General features: G+C 44.6%; 2 protein-coding genes and 1 long non-coding RNA gene across 10 annotated transcripts; 1 reads left to right on the top strand and 2 right to left on the bottom strand.

Moving 5' to 3' along the window:
• Window positions 1–414: 414 nt before the first annotated feature.
• On the bottom strand, window positions 415–5,992 carry LOC101967945 (patr class I histocompatibility antigen, A-126 alpha chain-like). Of its 3 annotated transcripts, none has more exons than XM_078020299.1 (7): window positions 5,768–5,992; window positions 5,187–5,459; window positions 4,682–4,957; window positions 3,834–4,109; window positions 3,621–3,737; window positions 2,511–2,558; window positions 415–2,344 (listed from the first exon to the last, which is right to left on the bottom strand). In XM_078020299.1, the coding sequence occupies exons 1-7, from the start codon at window positions 5,829–5,831 to the stop codon at window positions 2,340–2,342; spliced, it is 1,059 nt and encodes a 352-aa protein (XP_077876425.1). In that variant the 5' UTR covers window positions 5,832–5,992; the 3' UTR covers window positions 415–2,339. The 3 variants fall into 3 exon arrangements, with proteins under 3 accessions (XP_077876425.1, XP_077876426.1, XP_077876424.1); XM_078020298.1 differs by having other exon boundaries at window positions 2,252–2,344; window positions 2,511–2,554; XM_078020300.1 differs by lacking the exon at window positions 2,511–2,558.
• Window positions 5,022–8,451, top strand: LOC120889002 (uncharacterized). Its single transcript, XR_005732700.2, has 3 exons — window positions 5,022–5,213; window positions 7,966–8,132; window positions 8,327–8,451. It is a non-coding gene; the product is annotated as an uncharacterized LOC120889002 (long non-coding RNA).
• LOC101967717 (saoe class I histocompatibility antigen, A alpha chain) lies at window positions 5,367–18,985 on the bottom strand. Of its 6 annotated transcripts, none has more exons than XM_005339023.5 (7): window positions 18,830–18,985; window positions 18,289–18,558; window positions 17,781–18,044; window positions 16,738–17,013; window positions 16,507–16,620; window positions 16,092–16,118; window positions 5,367–5,459 (listed from the first exon to the last, which is right to left on the bottom strand). In XM_005339023.5, exons 1-6 carry the CDS (start codon window positions 18,891–18,893, stop codon window positions 16,099–16,101), a joined length of 1,008 nt encoding a protein of 335 aa, XP_005339080.2. In that variant the 5' UTR covers window positions 18,894–18,985; the 3' UTR covers window positions 5,367–5,459; window positions 16,092–16,098. The 6 variants fall into 6 exon arrangements, with proteins under 6 accessions (XP_005339080.2, XP_040138267.2, XP_077876429.1 ...); XM_040282333.2 differs by lacking the exon at window positions 5,367–5,459 and adding an exon at window positions 6,648–6,767; XM_078020303.1 differs by lacking the exon at window positions 5,367–5,459 and adding an exon at window positions 8,264–8,440.
• Window positions 18,986–22,310: the final 3,325 nt, after the last annotated feature.

Raw genomic sequence — 22,310 nt, 5'->3', positions numbered from 1 at the left:
ATTATGGAAAAGAAGGCATTTAAGTAAACAGCTCTGGAAAGAGGTCAGGACCTCATGAGTCTGAAGATTCATCTCTTGATAATATAGAGTCACCTGTTTAGGGACCTGTGTAAGAGCAATGATGTGGGTGGGGTGGGGAGTAGCTCTTGCTAATGTCAGCGATAGGGAAAATCCAGAGAAGGTTTTCAGAGCCTTTATTTCTTTTCTTTATTTTATTTCTTTAGAAATGTCCTTTAATTACTTGACCAAATCCTCATGTCAAGAGTTTGAAAAAATCTTGTTTCTATTCTTAGTCTTCTGAGGAATCTCCAACCTACTTTCCAAAGTGGTTGTACTAATTTGCAGTCCCATCAATAATGTAAAACTTCTTCCCCTCATACTCACCAGCAATTATCAATATTTGTTCATATCATATTGGTTTGTTCATTTTGTTTTGTTTTATTTCGTTTTTGGTTCCAGGGATTGAACTTTACCACTGAGCCACATCCCCAACTCTTTATTTATATTTTATTTAGTGATAGGGTGTCACTGAGTTGCTTAGGACCTCACTAAGTTGCTGAGGCTGGCTTTGCACTCCCAATCCTCCTGCCTCAGCCTCCCAAGCTACTGAGATAGTAGGTGTGTGCCACCACGCCTGCTTCATTATTTGTGTTCTTGATGATTGCCATTCTGACTGGGGTGAGATGAAATATCAATGTAGCTCTGATTTTAATCTTCCCGATTGCTAAATATGTTGAACATTTTTTCATATATTTCTTGATCATTTGTATTTCTTCTTTGGAATAATGTCTATAGATCTTTCATTCATTGATTGAGTGGGTTATTAGGTTTTTTTGGTGTTAAGTTTTTTGAGTTCTTTTCATATTCTGGTTATTAATCCACTGTCAGAAGAGTAGCTGGCAAAGATTTTGTCCCATTCTGTAGGCTCTCTCTTCACATTCCTATTTCTTTTGTTATACAAATCCTTTTAATTTGATTCTATTCCTATTTTTGATTCTTGGTTTCATTTCTTGTGCTTTAGGAATCCTAGTAAAGAAGTCAGTACCTTGCAAATGTGTTGGAGTGTGTTCTTCTGGCAAGTTTCAAATGTTTCTGCTCTATTTCCTTTGATCCATGGTGAGTTGATTTTTGTGCAGAGTGAAAGGCAGCAATCTAGTTTCATTCTTCTATACGTGGCTTTCCATATTTTGCCAGCACTATTTGTTACAGAGGCTATCTGTTCTCCAATTAATGCTTGGAAAGCAGTATGGAGATTCCTCCAAAGACTAGGAATTAATGGAACCACTATATGACCCAGCTATCCCACTCTTTGGTCTTTATCCAAAAGAACCAAAATCAACATACTACAATAATACCTGTATACCAATGTTTATAGCAGCACGATTCACAATAGCCAAATTATAGAACCAGCCTAAGAACCCATCAGTAGAGAAATGGATAAAGAAAATGTGATATATATACACAATGAGTTCCACTCAGCCATAAAGAACAATGAAATGATGTCATTTTCTGGTAAATTGGTGGAACTGCAGAACATCATGCTAAGTGAAATAAACCAGACTCATAAAGTCAAGGGTAAAATGTTTTCTCTCATATGCACAATCTAGAGAGGGGGAAAAATGGGGTGGGGGAGATCTCACAAAAATAGAAAAGAGAGCAGTAGAGTAAAACAGGGGACCAAGTGGAGGAATCTGGGGATGGAAAGGGGAACAATCAGGGAATAAAGTTGACCAAATTATGCTATGCTGATATATGAATGTATCACAATGTATTGCAATTTTAAATAAATAACTATAGTACACCAATTTAAAAAAAACAAATAAACAGAAGGAAAACCAATAGAGTAGAAAGAAGGGAGTCAGGGGAGAGGGAGGATGGGAGAGAAGGAGATAGAAATGGAGAAAATTGCATTTAGATGCAGTTATGAATATGTCAAAATGAATCTCACTATTATGTACAACTAAATGCACTAAAAATCAAAAAAAATTAAAAATCATTAAAAAGAATTTGAAAAAATTAATTTATGCTCAGGTTCTTATTTTTACTACAGAAGTTAAGAAGCTGTAGCTCAGAGCACCATGATGTTGAGACAGGGATGGAGACAACCCAGCCCTTCCTTTGCTGAAGAAGAAGGTTGATTGTGAAAGGGAACACAGTTCGGTGTGGTAAAAGGAATCCTCGTGGGAAGGAGTGTGCTGGTCTCCCCACCTCCTCACATTATGCCAGTAGGAATGTGGGCATATTTAGATACCTCTGCAGAAAGAGATCCAAGGTTCTTCAATCACAAAGAGGAGGCCTGAACAAGTCTTATGTCGCTCAATCCCACACAGGTAGCTGTCTCATGCTACAGAACAAAAGAATCAGGCACAAATTCAAGGCAGTTGTTACATGTAACAACATGTTGAACAACCCATCAATCAATCAAAAGGTCCAAATACAGAAAGTTCTTATACCCAGTCCTGTCCTCTCTGCCCCACCCCCTCTTTTACTTCAGTCCTCCAGGTTCTCACCTTTATAAGCCATGAGAGACACATTAGAGCCCTGGGCAATGTCACTACCTGGGGCAGAAAAAGAATGTTAATCAGCTTTTCCTCGCCATGACAAAATAACTGAGAAAACTAAAAGGAGGAAATATTTATCTTGGCTCACAGGTACAGAAGTTTTAGTCCTTGATCCACTGCTCCATTGTTTCTGGGCCTAAGTTAAAACAGTACCTCATAGGGGCTGGGGTTGTGGCTCAGTGGTAGAGCGCTCACCTAGCATGTGCAGGGCACTGTGTTCAATCCTCAGCACCACATAAAAATAAATAAAATATGTCCAACTACACTAAAAAATATATTTTTAAAAAACCAGTACATTATAATGGCAGGAGCATGTGGTGGAGAAAGCTATTCATCTCATGGCAGCCAGGAAAGAGAGAGAGCAAGAAGAGACTAGGGACAAGGACATACCCTCAGTGACTTATTTCCTCTGCCTATACCCTGCCTCCTACAGTTTCCATCACCTCTCAATATCCATCATCTCCAATAGTCCATTCAGTTGTGAATCCATCAGCATTCATGGGATCAGAGCCCTCCTAACCTGATTACTTCCCAAAAGCCCTAATGGGAACCAAGCCTTTGACACATGAGCCTTTGAGAGACACTTCAAATCCAAACTATAACACAAATATAGCAGAGCCCATAGAAGGTATAAGTGAGTGAGCTGCCCCATGGGGTCCTGACTGCACAATCCCAAGGATCATCCCCTCCAGCATTCTTACTTGGAGCCTGAGCATAGCTCCCTCTTTTTCAACCTTTGAGAGGCCAGGAAGGAGACTGGGCCATGAGGGTCTAAATGAATCCCCTAAACCTGGACTCCAGGGAAGTTTCCTGAACTGTGGCTGTAGACAGAGAAAGATCAGGAGACATAAAGAAAGGAGATGTGCAGGGTCTGAATCAACATGACATCTGTCCTCAGCAGAAATATTCTCCTGACCTCTAATTGCTGGGAATCAGGAGACTCTGATAAATGAGCGCGCGCGCACGTGTGTGTGGTGTGTGTGTGTGTGTGTGTGTGTGTGTGTGTGTGTGTGTGTCGCTTCCTATTAGTGAGGCAGTGCTTAAAACAAGAAAACTCACACTCCTCTTCCCTCCTGTGGTTCATCTTCAACCAAATTGCAATAGCAACCACAGCTCCAAGGACAACCAGGCCAGCAATGATTCCCATAACGAAGATGATGAGCTGAGGACGTGGCTCTGGAAACAGAAGGCAAGCGAGGTTCAGGCCCTTGATCCTGCAGAGAACAGCTCCTGCTTTCACTGACAAGCCACTCTGTGCCCTCATCTCCTTACCCCATCTCAGGGTGCAGGGCTCAGGCAGCCCCTCATGATGCACATGGCAGGTGTATCTCTGCTCCTCCCCAGAAGGCACCACCACAGCTGCCCACTTCTGGAAAGTTCCATCCCCTGCAGGCCTGGTCTCCACAAGTTCCATGTCCTGGGTGTGATCTTCCCCATCCCTCTGCCAAATCAAGGTGATCTCCTTTGGGTAGAAGCCCATGGCCCAGCACCTCAGGGTGACATCTCCTTCAGGTCTGGGGTGGTGGGTCATATATGTCTTTGGGGGATCTGAAGGGTAAAGTTCAAAATTCAACCATTTTGCATTCTTTGTGGGCCATTCCAGCCTTATTCATGTGACCTTACTAAACGGACACTAACGCAGCCACAGATTATCTGGAATAATCTATTCATTGTTCTAGACTCAGGGTGAGCCAACCCATGGTAGAAGACTCCAGATTTCTGTAGGAAAGAAAAAGAACTACTGGTCCTGACTGAGCGGAGACAGAGAGACTCAAATAACTGCAGTCAGATCTCCAAAGACATTGGGTTTGGGGCAGCAAACAAGACCTGGAACAGGTCATGGTTCACCTCTGCTGCCTGAGTCAAAGAGGACTGCTACTCAGCTATTTTAGGGATCTTTTCTCCTTCCATTCTGAGACAGATTCTTAATTGTCCTCAGAGCAGTCCCTCCAGCGAATTACTATCTAGTGTTGGATATGAAAACCCAGGAACACTTATCTGGGTTCCAAAGCAAAAGAGAGTGGCAGTATTTTGGAGATGATCCCATTTTCCTCTCCTCAGCGGGAGATGTCGGTCCCAATCCCAGGACAGATGGGGAGGTTCCCTGAGGTCCCTTGCACCTGTGCGCAGCAACATCTCCTTCCCGTTTTCCAGGTATTTGCCAAGCCACTCCACGCAAGGGCCCTCCAGGTAGGCTCTCCATGGCTCGGAGGCACCAGCCGCCTCCCACTTGCGCCGGGTGGCCTGAGCCACTGCGTTCGCTGCAGTCCAGGAGCTCAGGTCCTCGTTCAGGGCTATGTAATCCGTGCCGTCATAGGCTGACTGACGGTACCCGCGGAGCAGGCGGCCTTCAGCATCCATGTCGCAACCAGAAGAGATCTGGAGGGTGTGAGAGCCTGGCCCCGCCCCCGCGGTCAGTACAGTCCGCCTGGCCCCGCCCCCCGCACAGACCAACCCGCGAGGATTTTTACTAAAACTGAAAACGAAACCGGGTTAACACTTCCTGGTTCCAGGGTCTCCGCGGGTCCCGCAGCCTCGGTGTGACCCTCTAACCAGGGTTCCCGGGGCTACTTGGACCCATCCGTGAAGATCCGTCACATCCCACGCGGGCCTGGGGTCACTCACCTCCCTCGCTCTGGTTGTAGTAAACTCGTAAGTTGTTCAAGCTGCCCCAGTAAATCTGAGCAGCGTCCTTAGCCTTGCTGGTCTCCCGGTCCCAATAATCCGGCCCCAGCTGCTTCATCCACTGCACCCGCGGCTCTGCCCTCGGCGTCGTCCCGGAGTCGCTGTCGAAGCGAAGGAACTGCGTGTCGTCCACGTAGCCCACGGAGATGAAGCGGGGCTCCTGGAGGCCGGGCCGGGACACCGCGGTGTCGAAATACCTCAGAGAGTGGGAGCCTGGGGAAGGGAAGCGGCTGAGTCCCGGTGCGACCCTCCTCCCGGCCCTGGACGAGGAGTCCAGGTCGTTGGGATTGGGATGGGGCTAGGGGCTTGTTGACCGAACTGGGGCAGCGGGACTGGAAGGCCCTGACGTAGACGGAAAGGAGGAAGCGGGAGACTAGGAACAAGGACAGAGCGTGGCTGGGATGAGGCAGGGTCTGGGAGGGTGGCGGCAGGACGCAACTACTCCAGGTCCTGTGCCTCTGCCTGATGGTCCCCTCGCTCCTTCCTCGTGGAAGCGGTTTTCCTCCCGACACTGCACTTACCCGCCCAGGTCTCGCTAAGGGTCAGCACCCCCGAGAGCAGCAGAAACAGGGTTCGGGGAGCCATGACCCCGACCCGTGGGATATAAGAAAGAATCAGTCGCTGTAGACTTTCCAGTCAGAAACCCGGGCGAGGCTCCGATTGGCTTCCCTAGAAACCCTACGTGCAATGGGAATGAGAACTGGTGCAGCGTCATTAGTGTCCAGGCAGAATAACCTGGCACAGTTTGGAACCCAGGAAATGGTGCATTCTTATGCATGGCTTCCTCTTCCCAGACACTGCCCTCGAGCCTAATAAGTAACAATTAAAAGTTGTAATAAATGTTATGAGATCTCTTTCAAAATAGCCAATTATATTTGTTATGGTTTAGATGTGGTGTTCCCCCAAAGCTCACATGTGAAACTATACAAGAAGGTTTGGAGGAGAAATGATTGGGTTATATAGCCGTAGCTAATCAGTGATGGGATTAACTGAAGTGGTAGGGTGGAACTGGAGGAGGTGGTAATTGGGGCGTGGTTTAGGGGTATATATTTGTATCTGGAGAGTGCAATCTCCATCTCTACTTCCTGATCACCATGATGTTAGCTGCTTCCCCCCACTACACTCTCCAGCCATGATGTCCTGCCTCACCCTCAGCCAGAGAAATGGAGCCTTCTGTCAACCTCTGAAATAGTGAGCTCTCAAATATACTTTTCCTCCTCTACAATTATGCTGGTTGGGTCTTTTAGTCACAACATCAACAAAGCTGGTTAAAACAATATTCTCTTCACTAGTAGCTGTGCATTGACTGTTTTATGAATCATCCACATCTGGTTATTGAGCTTTTCATTGCTGTGACTAAAATACCTGACAAGAACAACATAGAGGAGAAAAAGTTGATTTTGGCATACAGTTTCAGAGGTTCAGTCCATGGTGGGCCAACTTCATTCTTTTCGGCCCAAAGTGAGGTAAGACATCATGACAAAAGGACATGGCAGAGGAGTGCTGATCCTTTCAAATCAGCTGGAAAGCAGAGAGAGAAAGGAGTAAGGGCTGCAAAGAAGATGAACCCTTCCTCGGCATGATCCCAGTGATCCAACTCCTCCAGCTATGTGCCACCTGCCTTCAGTTATCACCCAGTTAGTCCAAAGAGGAGGGACTGATTAGGAGCACTCTTCCACTGAGCTACATCCCACCTTTTTATTTTTATTTTGAGACAAGTTCTCACTAAGTTGCATAGGCTGAATTTGCAATCATCCTGCCTCTGCCTCCTGAGGCAATGGAACTATGGGCATATGACACCACACCCACCTGAGACCCAAAGTTTTTGCAGACTGATGCTTATATAACTTGGAAATCTTCTTTAAGAAAGAAAAGAATCCAAAAATATAAATATAGTATTACACACAAAAGCAAAAGATGGTTAAGAAAGCCCTAAGCAAGTGAGAGCTCCTGAGCAAGTGGAGGGGCCCTGAGCAAGTGGAGGGCCCTGAGCTTCATCCTCCTCAGCCTCAGGATCATCTCACTTCAGGCCTCAACACAATCTGAAAGCTTCCAGAGAGTTCACACAGTTGAAGCAAGAGGCAGAGGAGCCATGGCTACTGGTGGGGGCTGGTGTCTGTGAATCCTTCAATTCCTGGTCTCCAGTTTCTCATGTCTCAGGCAATGGGTACGTTCTATTTAGAGGCTCTGATCCCTTCCATGGATGTGTATGACTTCCACAATCTGAGGCCACCAACTTCGCACAATACCTGCCCCAATCAAAACTCACCGATCTACATCCCACACTACCATGCCTCAGCTTGGGAAAAGGGGTAAATAGGACCCCTGAAAACCAAGGATCTCGAATCTTGTCATACTTTCAGAGAATGGAAAAAAAATGTCCTGGCAACAGGGACCTTCCAGGTGTCTCTGCTGACCCTTCAGCTAATGCTAGTCCTCTTTCCTGCAACTGGTCTCAATGGAGTACTTAAAATTCCCCCCCCACACACACACACACACACATACTCCTGGAGTGACCAAACCAAGTTTTGAGGAGGAAAATGAGGAGTTTGGAGATATCTAAAGGCATCTTGTCCCTATAATTTCATTTCAAATGTATTTTTATTGAAGCTTTGATTTGAAATTAAAGCCAGTATCTCTGATGGTTTCACAAATGTGAGAAACATGATGCCTCCACCTGTCCTAGTTACCTGGATCCTTTTTTTTTTTTAATTTCTAGAATGCAAGAGGGGTTTTGTTAGAGCTTCTGAAACTCTCACTGATGCACAGCATCAAAACTACTGATCTCACAGAGACCTCCAACATAACAGCCCAAACCCAAGGAAGCAAAGACCAGCACTCACCAAGCAGAGGTGCACCTGCATCTGGCCATCTGAACCTGACAGGGTAAGAGAAAGCTTCTCACTTTGTCTGCCATGTCCCTTAGAAGCCCCATGACTTTAACAGAGCAAGGCCCACACACAGAAATGCAACTCAACAGATGGTTTGCTGGTTGCAAACACATGCAATTAAAACACTTCTTCTTTCCCAGAGTCAGTGCCTTTTTATCTGAATTCCTTAAGCAACTCTCCTCTTCCCAGGGATGCTGAGAGCAGAAGACATTGGACATCAGCGCCTGAGAAATGCCCAGCAGACACTGGCACTGTGTGGTGACAGGATGGCATGGATGGACAGATGGTCATAAAATTCAGTTCCTTTGAGTAAACACAGATATCTAGATTCTTATTTTGAAATCTACTAAGGACACGTTAAGCACACACACAAATGGAGAGAAGAGTACAGGGAAGTCCCGTTCCCTGCACTCAGCCATAGCCTTGAAGCTCTCCAGTCTTGATGTACCTCCTTCCCTACCCAGAACCACACTGGGTCTTTTTGAAAAAAATCCCAAACAAGATGTTATTTCATCTGTTGATAATTATTTTTGAGGATGTCAGTGCTGCTCTTCTTTAAAGAGAGAGTGCAAGCTCTAGTGTATGTTTTTTGTTGACTGTTCAGCACCTCTCAGACTCTCCTAACAGCCCCTGCTCAGGCTGAGAAGTCCCTATGGAAGGAGATCTATTTCACATTCTTCTGGCTGTTTTCAGGGCAATTTTGTCCATTCTAAATTGTGCTCTCACTCTTGCAAAGAAACCCCAGCTCAGATGAAAAAATGGTCAATGGTGATCATTTGTACCTCCAAATCCTCCCTTTTCCCCTAGTGATTCTGACTTCCCCTTTGAAGAAGGGGAGGAAAATGGGGACCAGAAATTCGAATGGCTAGTGCGCCATCTGCAGGCTATTTGTTTGAATAACAGGAAAGACCAACATGACGACAGAATAGGGTGTATTTCCTTCAGATAATTTCCCTTGGAGCAGTCAGAGCAACAGGAAACGGGACACTAGCAGAGGCCTGGTCACATGTTCACTCTTCCACTTTCCTTCATTTGTCATCATCGTTTTGTTGTCACTTCATCCCCAGAGAACCTGTGATGACCCGGCCTCCAGTTTAGTCACTTCCTTCCCAGATGTGGGTTTTCCATTCTCTTTGTCAGAAACACTACCTGCTCTTGGCTTATCTCTAAGACTTCAGGCTTTTTATGGAGAAAGCTGCTGACAGAGGCTGCTGGGTAGACAGAGCCCATCTTTAGTGCAAGAAGCAGAAACACTTGCTCAGTATTGTAGATAGAACTACACTACAAAGAAAGTACTAAAGAAATATCTCAGGTTGAAAGAAATCATACCAGATGGAGACCTGAACCAACAGATAGGAAAAATAATATGAGAAATGTTAAGTCTATTGGGAGAAAAAATACTCTTTTTATCTTAGTTTCTTTAAAATGCAAATGAACAATATTAACCATTTTGCCCTAATTGACCACTACAGAACACAACAACTATATGTCACTTTATATTTCTTTTTAACAGATACATAAAAACATAAAAATTAGACATATTTATGGGGTACCATATGATGTTTCTATGCATAATGTGTATATACATATACATTATGTAATGTTTATATCAGGTTAAACATTTCCTCATCAATTTTTTTTCTTTTTGATGGTACTGAGGACTGAACCCAGAAGCACTTTACCACTGAAGTACATTCCCAGCCCCAGCCTTTTTTTTTTTTCCCACCTGAGACAAGATCTCACTAAATTCCAGAGGCTGGCCTCAAACTCATGATCCTCCTACCTCAGTCTCCTGAATGGCATGTGCCATCTTGTCTGGCTTTAAAAGAAAAAATTTTCATTTTTTTTCCTCAGTGCCTCATACACTCTATCAGTGAGCTAAATCCCAGAACTCATTTTTTTATAGTGAAAACATTCAAAATCTTTCTTCTGGTTTAAAAAATATACAATAAAGCCAAGCATGGTGATACTGAGGCAGGAGGATCACAAGTTTGAGGCCAGCCTCAGCAACTTAGTGAGTTCCTGCCTCAAAATAAAAGATAAAAAGGACTGGGGATGTAGCTCAGGGTAAAGGTCCCTGGTTTAATCCCCAATACCAAGAAAAAGTATTTTTTCACTGCTATGACCAAGAGACCTGACAAGAACAATTTTAGAGAAGTAAAAGTTTATTTAACACCTTCAGTTTTAGAGGTCACAGTCCATAGACAGGCAGCTCCACTGCTCTGAGCCCAAGATAAGGCAGAATAGCATGGCAAATGAGTGTGGAGGAGGACATGGAACCAAAAAGCAGAGAGAAAGAGTTCTCCTCATCAGAGGAAAAATATAAACCCCAAAGATACACTCCCAGGGGCCCACCTCCTCCAGGCACACCCTATCTCCCTTACTTACCATCCAACTAATCCCTATCAGGGAATGAATGCCTGCATTAGGTTAAGAGTCTCATAACCCAATCATTTTACCTCTAAACTTTCTTGCATTGACTCACACATGAGCTTTTGGTGGACACCTAATATCTAAACCTATGTAAAATAAATTATATTGTTAAATCTGTTGGGAAAGAAAACAATAAATTTAAAAAGTCTTAAATACCTATTTTGAAATACCTATTTTGCCATATGTATGTCTTCTTTTGGGAACTATACTAATTTTTAAAGTGCCTAAGTATATTCACTAAAATGAGTCAACAATAAATTTCAAAAGTCTGAAGTCATACATAGTATGTTTGGGGACAAAACAGATTTTATTGGAAATCAAAAGCAACTTTTCTAGGGGGAGAAAATAAATATTTGAAAATTCAAAAGCACCTTTCAAAATAACCTGGATCAAAGAAGAAAACTTAAGAGAAATTAGATAATATTTTGAACTGAATTATAATGAAAACATACCAGTGCAGATTATGTAATACTATTTTAAGATTTTTTATAAAGATACATTAACCAAAGAGAATATGGTACTGGCCAAAGGGTATAGAACAGAATGGAGAGGTGAAAGAGAGCTACATAACGTGTAGCTATAGTTGTTCTTGTCGGGTATTTTTGCAAATCTGACTAACATAAAAACCAAGACTTCCTCAAGCCACACAGCATCCCTCTTGAAAATTGAGAAAACTCCAAATGTACATATTTAATTGCGAAGTGTGTTTGTGTGTGTGTGTGTGTGTTATTGTTTTTAAGTCATGAACATCAAGACAGAGAAATCATCCCTAACTTGTGATTGCTCTAAGCCATTATTTAAACAAATTCACTGGCCTTATTCACTTGTGAGAAAAAAAATAGTGGCATTTTTGGTCAGTTAGTCTGCTGAGGGATTCTTCCTTTCTTACTGGATTGAATTTGTAAATTGATTCATATGCAGTTTTCATCATGAGCAAACTAATTATAGCATAAAGATTTAGAAATTCTTACTGTATCTTCAAAAAAACACACAAGTTTCCACTTTCAATGATGGCAGACCAGCCTGTTTCAGACTGACCCTCCTTCAGGAACAATGGTGAAAGTGGCTGGTAGGTAAGAACATCCACATTAAGACACTGCAGAGCCACCAAGGCACTGAAGACTCCATGAGACCAGAGTTCAGAGAGGGAAATGCTAGATATGTGCTGTCAGTATTTGGTAACACTCTGCTTCAAAGTATTTGTCAAAGTCAGAGTGGTAACTAGGAGTCCAAGAAGTATAGTAGGGCTTTTGGCAGACTGCACTAGTGGAGAGATTTAAAAATAGAGAACAGAATATTTACAGAATGAAAATGAACAAACTATTGCAATACACAAAATACAGATGATCTCACTAAAAATACTTACATATATACATTTCATCAATACCACCTAGACACAAAAAAGCAGATGCTATATGATTCCATATGCATAAATTCCAAAAACTGAACTAACTAATTCATAGCATTGTAAGGCATGAAAGCAGTTACTTCAGTGTCCTTATTTATTTAGAGAGTATCTTGTTGTTGTTTTTGTTTTGGGGGGGATTATTTGGGTTTTTTATCGCACATACCATAGGTTTTTGCTTTGTACCTAGCTATGAACTTACAAAAAAATTAGATATAGAGCAAGTTATTTTATTTATTTTGGACTTAATAATTCATTGTGATTTATAAGTGTTATCATGAAAGTGTAACTTCATGAAACAACGCAGAAATAAGTATACAAAAGTCTGAAAAACAAAACATAGCTTAAACATGGTAAGTAGATTATCTGAAGTTCTGGATTTTTCAGTCACTTTATTATTATGCAATGGCTTCTAAGTAATACTTAACTTCAGCTGGAATAAGCCCTCTAAATCCAGTTTCATTGTAGATCTCAACTTCTATAACATCTTCTGTTATAGAAGATGTTATAGAAGTTCAAAGCTTTCCTTTGGGGTTCAGAGGCCTCAACAGCATCTTCAAGCTCCAGATTTGTATTAAAGCTTTTCTCAAGGAAAGGTTTCCCATTCATTTAGTTATTTTTCATTGCTTCAGCCTTTGAGGCAAAGTAAACTCCAGATGGAAATGCCAGAAATGAATATGGTCCTCCCTCATTCCATCCACAAATAAGGAAACTCCAAGTGGAAGAACACCACCTGCTGCTGATGCATGGATTCTTGCATCTTGGACTTGGGGACCCGGATACCCATGAGGGATGTGAAAGGGTTGTGACCTCCGACCCAGACCTGGGTTCACTCACCGCCCTCGCTCTGATTATAGTAGCCAAGTAGGGTCCAAAAATTCAGTTGGTAAATTTGTGTGTGACCCCTGGCATACCTCATCTGCTCTTCCCAATACTCTGACCCCTCCTGTTCCACCCAAGGCACCCACGACTCCATCTTCAGTTATCCTCAAGTATGCCCCTTCCATAGTCTTCCAGCAACTCCACCTATCTTATTCCACAGTCCAGAACCACTGGTGTCCTCCTTGACTCCTTTCTCACATTCCAGATTCCGTCCATTAGGAAATGCTGTAAAGTCCATCTTCAAAATAGATCCAGGATCTGATGACTCCCACCATTTTCACTGCTCACATCTCTGCTGAGGGGACCACGTCTGCATCCAGGAACAGAACACTAGTAGTCCCCTGCAGTTTTGCTGCAACCTAGTGATGCAGCCTCAAGATTCTCTTCTCAGCAGAGAAACCACAGTTCCTATTACAACACATTTCTGTTACAAAACAAATCACATGGTGGTCCTCTTCTGCTCAAACTGACTTCCAACTCCCTATTACTCAGAGAAAAAGTACAAAATCTTCCAGCATCCTCCAGGACTCATGATCTGGTTAAACCACCATCCAAATCTCAGTGACTGCTTCAGACACCCCACTTCTTTATTCTTCCCAGAACATGTAGATACACTCCTGCCCCAGTGCACTTGCCCTCAAGTTTCTCCTGCCTGGAACGAAATTGTTCTGGACACCCTCAAGAAATGATTCCTCATGTTCTTCAAAGCTTCAAAGATCTCCTTCCCAGTGATTTCCATGCTGACCATCTTAGTAAAACAGTCATCTTCCTTGTCCCCACACACTGGGATCACCTTTCCCATAATACTTTCCATTTTCTAACATCAACATTTTCCTTACTCTGCCTAGAGTGCATCCTTTGCCTCTTCCCATTATGACACATGCTGTACAAGGTAGTCAACTTTTCTATTTCTCCTTCAATAAGGTTCCCACATGCAAAAAATAGTGTGTCACATATCCAGTACACAACAAATATATCAGCTGAATGAATGATCACTGTAAAGCACCTCTGTCTTCTAACACATTATGTTTTTTAATGGAGCCTCAGGTCAAGTGCTGCTCAGTGGCTACTGCAGCACAAGGTCCTCTAACACTGAGGTCAGGGCTGTCTGGACTTTTGTTACAGTGCTATTGTCTCTCTCTCTCACACACACACACAAGGCCTCCTGCACTTCACAGCATACAAGTACATTTCTCCCTTCAGAAATGACAATTCTTGGCTCATAGGTCCTATTTTACAAATAAATATAAATTAAGGCTGGGCGTGGTGGCGCACACCTGTTATCCTAGCAGCTTGGGAGGCTGAAGCAGGAGGAACATGAGTTCGAAGCCAACCTCAGCAACTTAGTGAGACCCTAAGCAACTCAGCAAGACCCTGTCTCAAATTTAAATATAAAAAATGAGCTGGGGATGTGGCTTAGTGGTTAAGTACCCCTGGGTTCAAATCTCTGGTACCAAAAAAAAATTAAATTAGGCTCTAAATTATAAATACTTGAGTTTACATTGGAGCCAGTGCTAGAATTACTAGAGCTAATGACAGAGAGAGAGGTAGATAAGCAGAGCATAAAATGAATATCAGCAGGAATTTGTCTAAAATAGGAACTATGGGATCCCTCCTCTCAGCTAATCCTAGAATTAGAAATCAGACTTTAAAAGATTGGATAAATGGGCTGGGGTGTAGCTCAAACGTAGAGCTCTCCCCTAGCATGTGTGAAGCACTGGGTTCAATCCCCAGCACCACATAAAAATAAAATAAAGGTATTGTGCCCACCTACAACTAAAAAATAAATATTAAAAAAATATATTGGATAAAGAAGGACAATCCAGGAAAAGGCCATGGAAGGAGGACAGGAGCTTATGAGTCTGAAAATCCATCTCTTGATACCACAGATACCACAAGCACGGGCCTTGTGCTGTTGCCACATCAGGTGCCACAGAGGAGAATGAGACCAGAACTCATTGGCAAGAAAAATAACAGGCATAATCCTCTTTAGAAAGTAAGACAGAGAATAAACACAAAAGATGTAGGATGAAGGTCACACCCAGATCTGGGCCTAGATGGACCTGGTCACAGGACAAGAGACAGGTCTAGGAGACAAGACAAAGCTCTGGTAATATCAGTCCCCATGATCACAGGTCCTGGTGGGACAAGGTTCTATAGGAGGAATATAGACAAGGGAGTAAGGAAGACAACCCAGCTGAGGAGTAACCATGTCAAAGCCCAGCATGGACTGAGCACCAACGAGCCATGGCCCCATCCACACTGGCTTCCTCACAGCCCTCTCCTGTCCCCATTGGTTCTCAGTGCTTCCATTTATTTCCTCCCTCAAATTTTAGGAATCTTCTCTGTTAATTAACCACTCAATTGTTTGGGTCGAGATTTTGAAAAAAAATTATGTTCAGATTATTATTTTCAGGAAGGAAGTTGTAATTCAGTGCACCTTGATGTTGAACCTAGGATGGAGTCATCCCAGCTGTACCTCTGCTGGTACAGGAAAGGTGACTGGGGAAGAGACAATGTGGGGACAAGAGTCCTGGAGAGCAGGGTTGGGCTGGTCGCTTCACCTCTTCTCATTATGCTCATAGAAACATAGACACATTCAGAAGTCATCTGCAGAGGTGGATGTGATAGTTCACAGCTGTAATCTCAGCTACTTAGGAGGCTGAGGCTGGAGGATTGCAAATTCAAGGCCAGCCTCAGTAACTTAGCAAGGCCCTAAACAACTTGGTGAGACTCCAAAGTAAAATATAAAAAGGACTGGGGATGTAACTCAGTGGTAAAGTGCCCCTGGGTTCAATTTCCAGTCCAAAAAAAAAAAAAACCAGAAACCAGTTGCAGAAAGAGAAGAGAATCCCTGTGTTCTTGGAATCACAAAGGGGAGACTTGAACAAATCTTGTGTTGTTCCATCCCACACAAGGCCATTGTTTCATGCTTCAGAACAAAAGTACCATGAACAAATTCAGGGCAGTTCCTCCCAGTGATAATGTTCTGAACAAAACAGAGAGTACCTGTAACCTAGTCCAATCTCCCGTGCCCCAACCCCTCTCCTACTTATTAAGGCCCTCTAGGTCTCACCTTTACAGGCCTAGAGAAACATCAGAGCACTGGGCGCTGTCATTTCTTAGGGCAGAAAAACATGATATACTCAGAGCCCAGAAGGGTGAGTTCCCCCATGGGCTCCTATACACACTATCCCAAAAGTTCCAGAGACAACATTCTCCCCCAATACTTACTTGGAGCCTAGATAACTCCTCTTCTATCTGTGAGAGAAAAAAATAAAAACAACAACCTGTGAGGAGCCAAGGAGAAGGCAGGGCCATGAAGGCCCAGAGGAACACCCTAGTCTTAGACCTCAGGGAAGTTTCTAGATTGCGACCACAGACTCAGGGAAAGAGATATTCAGGAACTTAATCAACTGCCATCCTGGAGGTCTGTCCTCAGCAGTGACTTTCCCTGTGATCTCTGACTTCTGGGAATCAGGTCTTCATCATCACCACCATAAAGGTAATAAATTTGTCCTGAATTTTCCTTGTGCTATACAATAGAGCATCAGCAAGTGCCTGTGGATGGTGCTTCCCATTAATGAGGCAGAGTTCACTTCTACCAGGGGCCTGGAACAAGAACACTCAGATCCCTCCATTTCCCTACCTGCATTCCTCCTCTGCATCATAACAGACACCACAGCTCCAGTGACCACAGCTATAAGGAGAACCAGGCCAACAACAATTCCCATGACAGGGATGGTGGACTGAGAAGGTGGCTCTGGGAAGAGAAGGGGAAGTAGGTGAGGGACCCTGACCCCCAGCTCTAAGCCCTGACCCTCCAGAAGAGCTTCCACTTTCCCTGCCAACAGGCTCTGTACTTTCATCCCCTCCTTACCCCATCTCAGGGTGAGGGGCTCAGGCAGCCCCTCATGGTGCACATGGCATGTGTATCTCTGCTCCTCTCCAGCAGGCACCACCACAGCTGCCCACTTCTGGAAAGTTCCATCCCCTGCAGGCCTTGTCTCCACAAGTTCCATCTCCTGAGTCTGATCCTCCCCATCCCACTGCCAGATCAGAGTGATCTCCTTAGGGTAGAAGCCAAGAGCCCAGCACCTCAAGGTGATGTCTCCTTCAGGGCTGGGGTGGTAGGTCACTCGTGTCTTTGGGGGGTCTAGGGGAAAAGTTGGAAAATTCAGCCACCTTGCATTATTCCTGGTACACTGAAACAGCACTCATGAGACCATCAGAGAATAGACAGGACACTGAGGGTGGAGGAGATTGCAAAACACCTAGAGGCATCTGGGATAACTTATTTCTTGGAAAGGTCTAGAATCAGAGTAAGCCAGCCCAGGTTAAGAGGCTCGAGGTCTTTGAAGAGGAGAAAAGGGATTTCTGTTTCTGACTGGAGGCCAAGAAACTCAAAATATCTGGAATCTGATAAGCAAAGGCTTTAAACGTGGGGCAAAGAACAAGATGTGGGAGAGAGGAGTTCCCAATCAGCTGCTTAAGTCAAGGGGAAGTGCTGGCGACTCTGTGGTGCACAACTATTACTCAGAGGCTGAGGTAGGAGGATTGCAAGTTCAGTTCAAGGGCAGCCTGAACAATTTAGAGAGATCCTGTCTCAAATGTGAAAAAAGAAAACAAAAAAGTGGGGTGGGTGGCTCAGTCGTAAAGCCCTTGCCCAGCTGGCAGTGAGTCTTTGGGTTCAATCCCCAGTACAGGAAGGAAGGAAAGAAGGAAGGAAGGAAGGGCTCGTGGGTTATTCCAGGGTCCTTCTCTCTCACTCCCTGGTGTTGGATCTGAAAATTTGATCTCCCCCTTTCCCTCCAGATGCCAGAGAGCTGCAGAATTCTAACCAGAATCCCGTTTTCTTCCCCTCCTCAAAGACGCCAGCAGCAGTAGGAGGGCAGAGGGGAGATATCCAAGAACCTCATATACCTGAGCGCTGCAGCACCTCCTTCCCCTTCTCCAGGTATCTGTGGAGCCACTCCACGCACGGGCCCTCCAGGTAGGCCCTGTAAAATTCCGTGTCCCACTTGTGCAGTGTGATCCGAGCCGCCGCATCCACCGCGGTCCAGGAGTGCAGGTCCTCGTTGAGAGCGAGGTAATCTACGCCGTCATACGCTGCCTGACGGTACCCGCGGAGGAGGCGTCCATCTGGCCCCACTTCACAGCCCAGGGTCCACTGGAGCGTATGAGATCCTGGCCCCGTCCTCGTGGTCAGCCACCGTCCCCAGCCAGCCCCCACCCTCACCAATCCAAGGGGATTTCTACCAAGGTTGAAAATGGAACCGGGTTAACGGCCCCCAGCAGGTTTTTCCCAGGTGGAGGGTCTTCGCGAGTCTCCAAGACTGGGAATGAACCTTGGACTTGGGGACCAGGGACAGCTCGGGCCAGTCGAGGGTGGTGGGGGTAGTGATTTCCTACCCGGACCGGAGTCACTCACCGCCCTCGCTGTGGTTGTGGTAGCGGAGCAGGTTGCGCAGGTTTCCTAGGTCGATCTGTGCCGAGTTTTTGCAGATCCGTGTCTGATCTTCCCAATACTCAGGCCCCACCTGATCCATCCACTGCGCCCGCGGCTCCATCCTTGGATTGGCGGCGTAGCTGTCGAAGAGCACGAACTGCGTGTCGTCCACGTAGCCGACGGTCATGTACTGGTACTCTCTGCGGCCTGGCCAGGTCATGGCGATATCGAAATATCTCAAAGAGTGGGAGCCTGAAGGGTAGGTGCGACCAGGATCCCAGTTGGATGAGACCCGGAGGAACGGAGGAGGGGCAGGTGCTAGTGAAACCGAACAGGCGCGGCGGGATGCAGAACTCGAGAGGGGAGGGACCAGGAGGGAGACGAAGTAGTGAGGTCTGGGCTGTGAACTACCAAGGAAGAGTAGTTAGGGTAGGATTTGGGGACTAAAGATCGGTGGCAGCGGGTCGCGATCTCCCCCTGTCCAGCGCTTCCTCCCGGCGGTCCCTCCGGAATCCGCACTCACCTGCCCAGGTCTCGGTCAGGGCCAGGACCCCCAAGAGCACCAAGAACAGGGTTCGGCGCGCCATGATCCTATTCTCAGATTTGGGGAGACCTCCACTCCCAGCCTGTCTTTGAGGACTTTATAACCCGGAACCGCGGCGACGATGACTGGCTTCCCTAGGAACCCAACACCCAATGGGATTGAGAACTGCGGTCGCGTCACGATTATCCAGGCAGAAACACCCGAGTCGGGCTGGGAAGTGGAGGAGCGAAACGTCAGGACAAAGAGGAATCCCCAAAACTTTAGCACCATAGACCTTCAAACACCAGGCTTGGGCCTGAGACCTTGAAATCCACGAACTGAGATCTGGAACTTTATCCTGACAATAGCTCTCTGTCACATGTCTCTCTGAATCCAGGGTCTGAGAAAACCTTAGGAGACAGACACTCAAGCTGAACTCAAACCCCTTTTTTCTTCCTGGATTCCCTCTCTCTGAGCTATACCCCTACTCCCTAACAGAACTCCTGGATTTTTCTAGAAGAAAATTCACCCACAGGAAAAATGATGCCAAACAATGAGTTGGCCTACAAATGGAGACAGAGGGAAGCTTTCTCCTTAAACTTGGCACCATATAGATTCCCATAGACACCAGGATCCTGTTTTTTTATTAACTGCAGCACAGTCTGGATAACCCCTGAGTAGTCAGAAATCATACATATATATATAATGTATACACGACAACAACTATATATATAGTTGTTTATATATACATATATATGTATGTATATACATAAACAACATATATAAATATATATAATTATATATAAACAAATATATATATATATATATATATAGAGAGAGAGAGAGAGAGAGAGAGAGATAGTTGTTGTTTTTGACTGGTGTGGTGGTGCTGTTACAGGGGGCATTGACCTTCCCCCAAGCTGAGGCAGTCCACAGATGAACCCCATCTTCCTTCAAAGCAAATTCTTACAATCATGTCATAAAGATTTTAGACAGTTACTCAGAATAACAGGCATGAGTTTATTAGAAGGGATAGGAAAGGGGAAAAGGGAGAGAACGGGTCTTCTCTGAAATAAGAGGGTCTATAACACCTTTCCTGCCCTCCAATTTTATTAGGTGACCCAGGGAAGTTTCTAGAATGTCCAGTCCAGGTCCACCTTTTGACTTTTGACTAACAGCCTAGAAACTGCAAGGTCTGTCTTAAAGACATGATGTGGTATTCACAGAGTTGGAGACGTTAAGGAAATTGAGCCCCCCTGTTTTTGCCTCAGTTTTCTGCCTCCTTAATCAGATTATTACCCTTTGAATACCCCTCCACAAACTTTCTTTGTGAAGGTATTGGTGTTTGGGTTTCCAGGGTGATTGGGTGATTATGGTAAATTTCCATGAAATTTATGGGGGATCCAGGCCACCTGGTAGGGTGCAACATTGTGGGGAGCCACTCTGAATGAACATGCCTTCCAGTCCTGAAGCAGGGAGCTCTGACTAATCACTACATTTCATAGTGACTTGGGGGTTGTTCCAGTTCAGATAGCAAGGCCTGACTTCAGGTGTAGGCATATCTGCTGGGTTGAATTACACTCACCTGCTCCCTTGTAATCTTACCCTTTCTGCCCTTTTATGAATAGAACTTTCTAAGAATAGTGTCCCCACCAAATAAACGCTCACTTCTGAATAGGCTTCCCTCTCTCTCATCAGCCTCTCCTGACTTTCTCTTGCTCTCCCTTTTGGGGAGCTTGAGGCCGAGAGCTGGGAAAAGCCATCCTGAAGCTTGTGTAAAGGTAATTTATGTCTGTGTTTTATTTTGCATCACCCCAAATTCACACAAGCAACCTTAGTTCAGCCATCCTTGCTGGACAGGGGCGGCACAACATGATCTTAAACAATAACTTTTCTTAAGGGGATGTTATTATGGCTGGGGAAGGTTTTAACATACCAAGCCCCCATTTTCCATGTGCTTCTCTGTCAGATAAGGCACCTGTGGTTCTCAGTTGCCCTTCATTTTCCTGTCTTTTTTTTTTTTTTTAATACTGGGGGTTGAACTCAGGGGCACTCAACCATTGAGCCACATCCCTAGCCCTATTTATTTAGAGACAAGGTCTCACTGAGTTGCTTAGCACCTCACTTTTGCTGAGGCTGGCTGGCTTTGAACTTACAGTCCTCCTGCCTCAGCTTCCTGAGCTGCTGGGATTACAGGCGTGTACCTCTATGTTTTGTTCCTTGTCTTTTCCTTTTCCCTTTTTTTTTTTTTTTTTTTTGTACTGGGTGTAAGAAAAGAAGCAAATGAAGTAAATAAAGAGAGAAGAGAGGCAGTAACAGGTTTATGTTTATTCATGACAAACCTGCAGAGCTGGGCTCAGTGGAGACTAAGACCCACCTTCCACTTATAGCAGGAGTAGATATAGGGGCATGAGGGAATGGGGAATTGTTTTGCAGTTAAGCCATTGATAAGGGGTTGTCAGGGAAAGTTCCTCATGGTCCTCGCCTCTATTATTTTAGGTTCCATGTCAAACCAGGTGTTTTTAGGATTCCAGTCCCAGAAAACAATTTCCTTTTTTGTAAGATGATGGAGTATTGTCTGGGTTTTAGGGTCAGGCTGAGTCAGAGTGACTGTGAGAGGACTCATTCTAAGATGGAGACTATGTTTCAAAATGGTGTTGCCTGTGTCAAGTTCTACTTAACATTCCTGCCTTTTTCTTTTTATTCCATAAGAAAGGGGTGAAGGGAGAAGGAGTGGCAATGTCTTTTGAATTACTTCCTGCTGAGAGAGCTTCCATTGAGAATTCATATAAACATTGGTACTGAACAGCTCTAATGGAGCTAGCAGGAGGATGTTCTGGACCCTCTGATCAATACTGGTGTTGATGGTTCTATAAAAGGGAGGTGAATAGCTGAAACAGGAAGGGCCCAACTGTAAGCAAAAATGACCAAAAACGGGAGCAGACCTTGGATCAGCAAGCTGTCTTTATTAAGCATCCATGAAATGACACATGACAAATTTTTAGGGGAGAAAATGGCGACTGGCTATAAGAGGGGGTCTGCTTTTTATAGTTTTTAATGAGAGTTAATCACAGCAGAATGTTTAGTGGGACTTAATCATCAGAGACTTGGGACATGCCGGCCGGGCAGTCAGAAAACTAGTTTTGCAGATTAAAAATCTAACTCAGGAAAACAGTTGTAATAGCTTGAAACTCATTGTTACTGGGATAAAAATCCAGAGCCCAGAGCCCTTTTGTTTGCCTTCCCCTCTCAGACTCAGTGTTACTGGGAAAGGATGAAAGCCCAGAGCCCAGGGCCGGGTGTTTGCCTTCCCCTCCTCTCCTCCTAGATTATACTGTCCTCCTTTTCTCCCTGGGGGCTGTCATTTTCCTTTTCTTGGAAGATGTTATTTTCCATATCCTTCACAAACAGCAAGGCCAAGAATTATACAGAGAATTGGAAAGAGAAAAAAGGCCTAGGCAATTCCTGTCTAGTTAGTGGA

This window comes from Ictidomys tridecemlineatus, chromosome 8 (genome assembly GCF_052094955.1).
Source record: "Ictidomys tridecemlineatus isolate mIctTri1 chromosome 8, mIctTri1.hap1, whole genome shotgun sequence".
Classification (NCBI taxonomy): domain Eukaryota; kingdom Metazoa; phylum Chordata; class Mammalia; order Rodentia; family Sciuridae; genus Ictidomys; species Ictidomys tridecemlineatus.
This window is presented reverse-complemented; position numbering and strand designations above follow the sequence as displayed.

Coding starts and splice junctions, on each gene's coding strand:
- LOC101967717 (XM_005339023.5), bottom strand. CDS start 18,893: ATGGCGCGCCGAACCCTGTTCTTGGTGCTCTTGGGGGTCCTGGCCCTG. Junction 18,559..18,829: donor CCTGACCGAGACCTGGGCAG/GTGAGTGCGGAT, acceptor CCTACCCTTCAG/GCTCCCACTCTTTGAGATAT. Junction 16,119..16,506: donor GATGCAGAGGAGGAATGCAG/GTAGGGAAATGG, acceptor TTTCTCTCACAG/ATAGAAGAGGAGTTATCTAG.
- LOC101967945 (XM_078020298.1), bottom strand. CDS start 5,831: ATGGCTCCCCGAACCCTGTTTCTGCTGCTCTCGGGGGTGCTGACCCTT. Junction 4,958..5,186: donor CTACAACCAGAGCGAGGGAG/GTGAGTGACCCC, acceptor GGGCGGGGCCAG/GCTCTCACACCCTCCAGATC. Junction 2,345..2,510: donor GTCTCTCATGGCTTATAAAG/GTGAGAACCTGG, acceptor TTTGTTCTGTAG/CATGAGACAGCTACCTGTGT.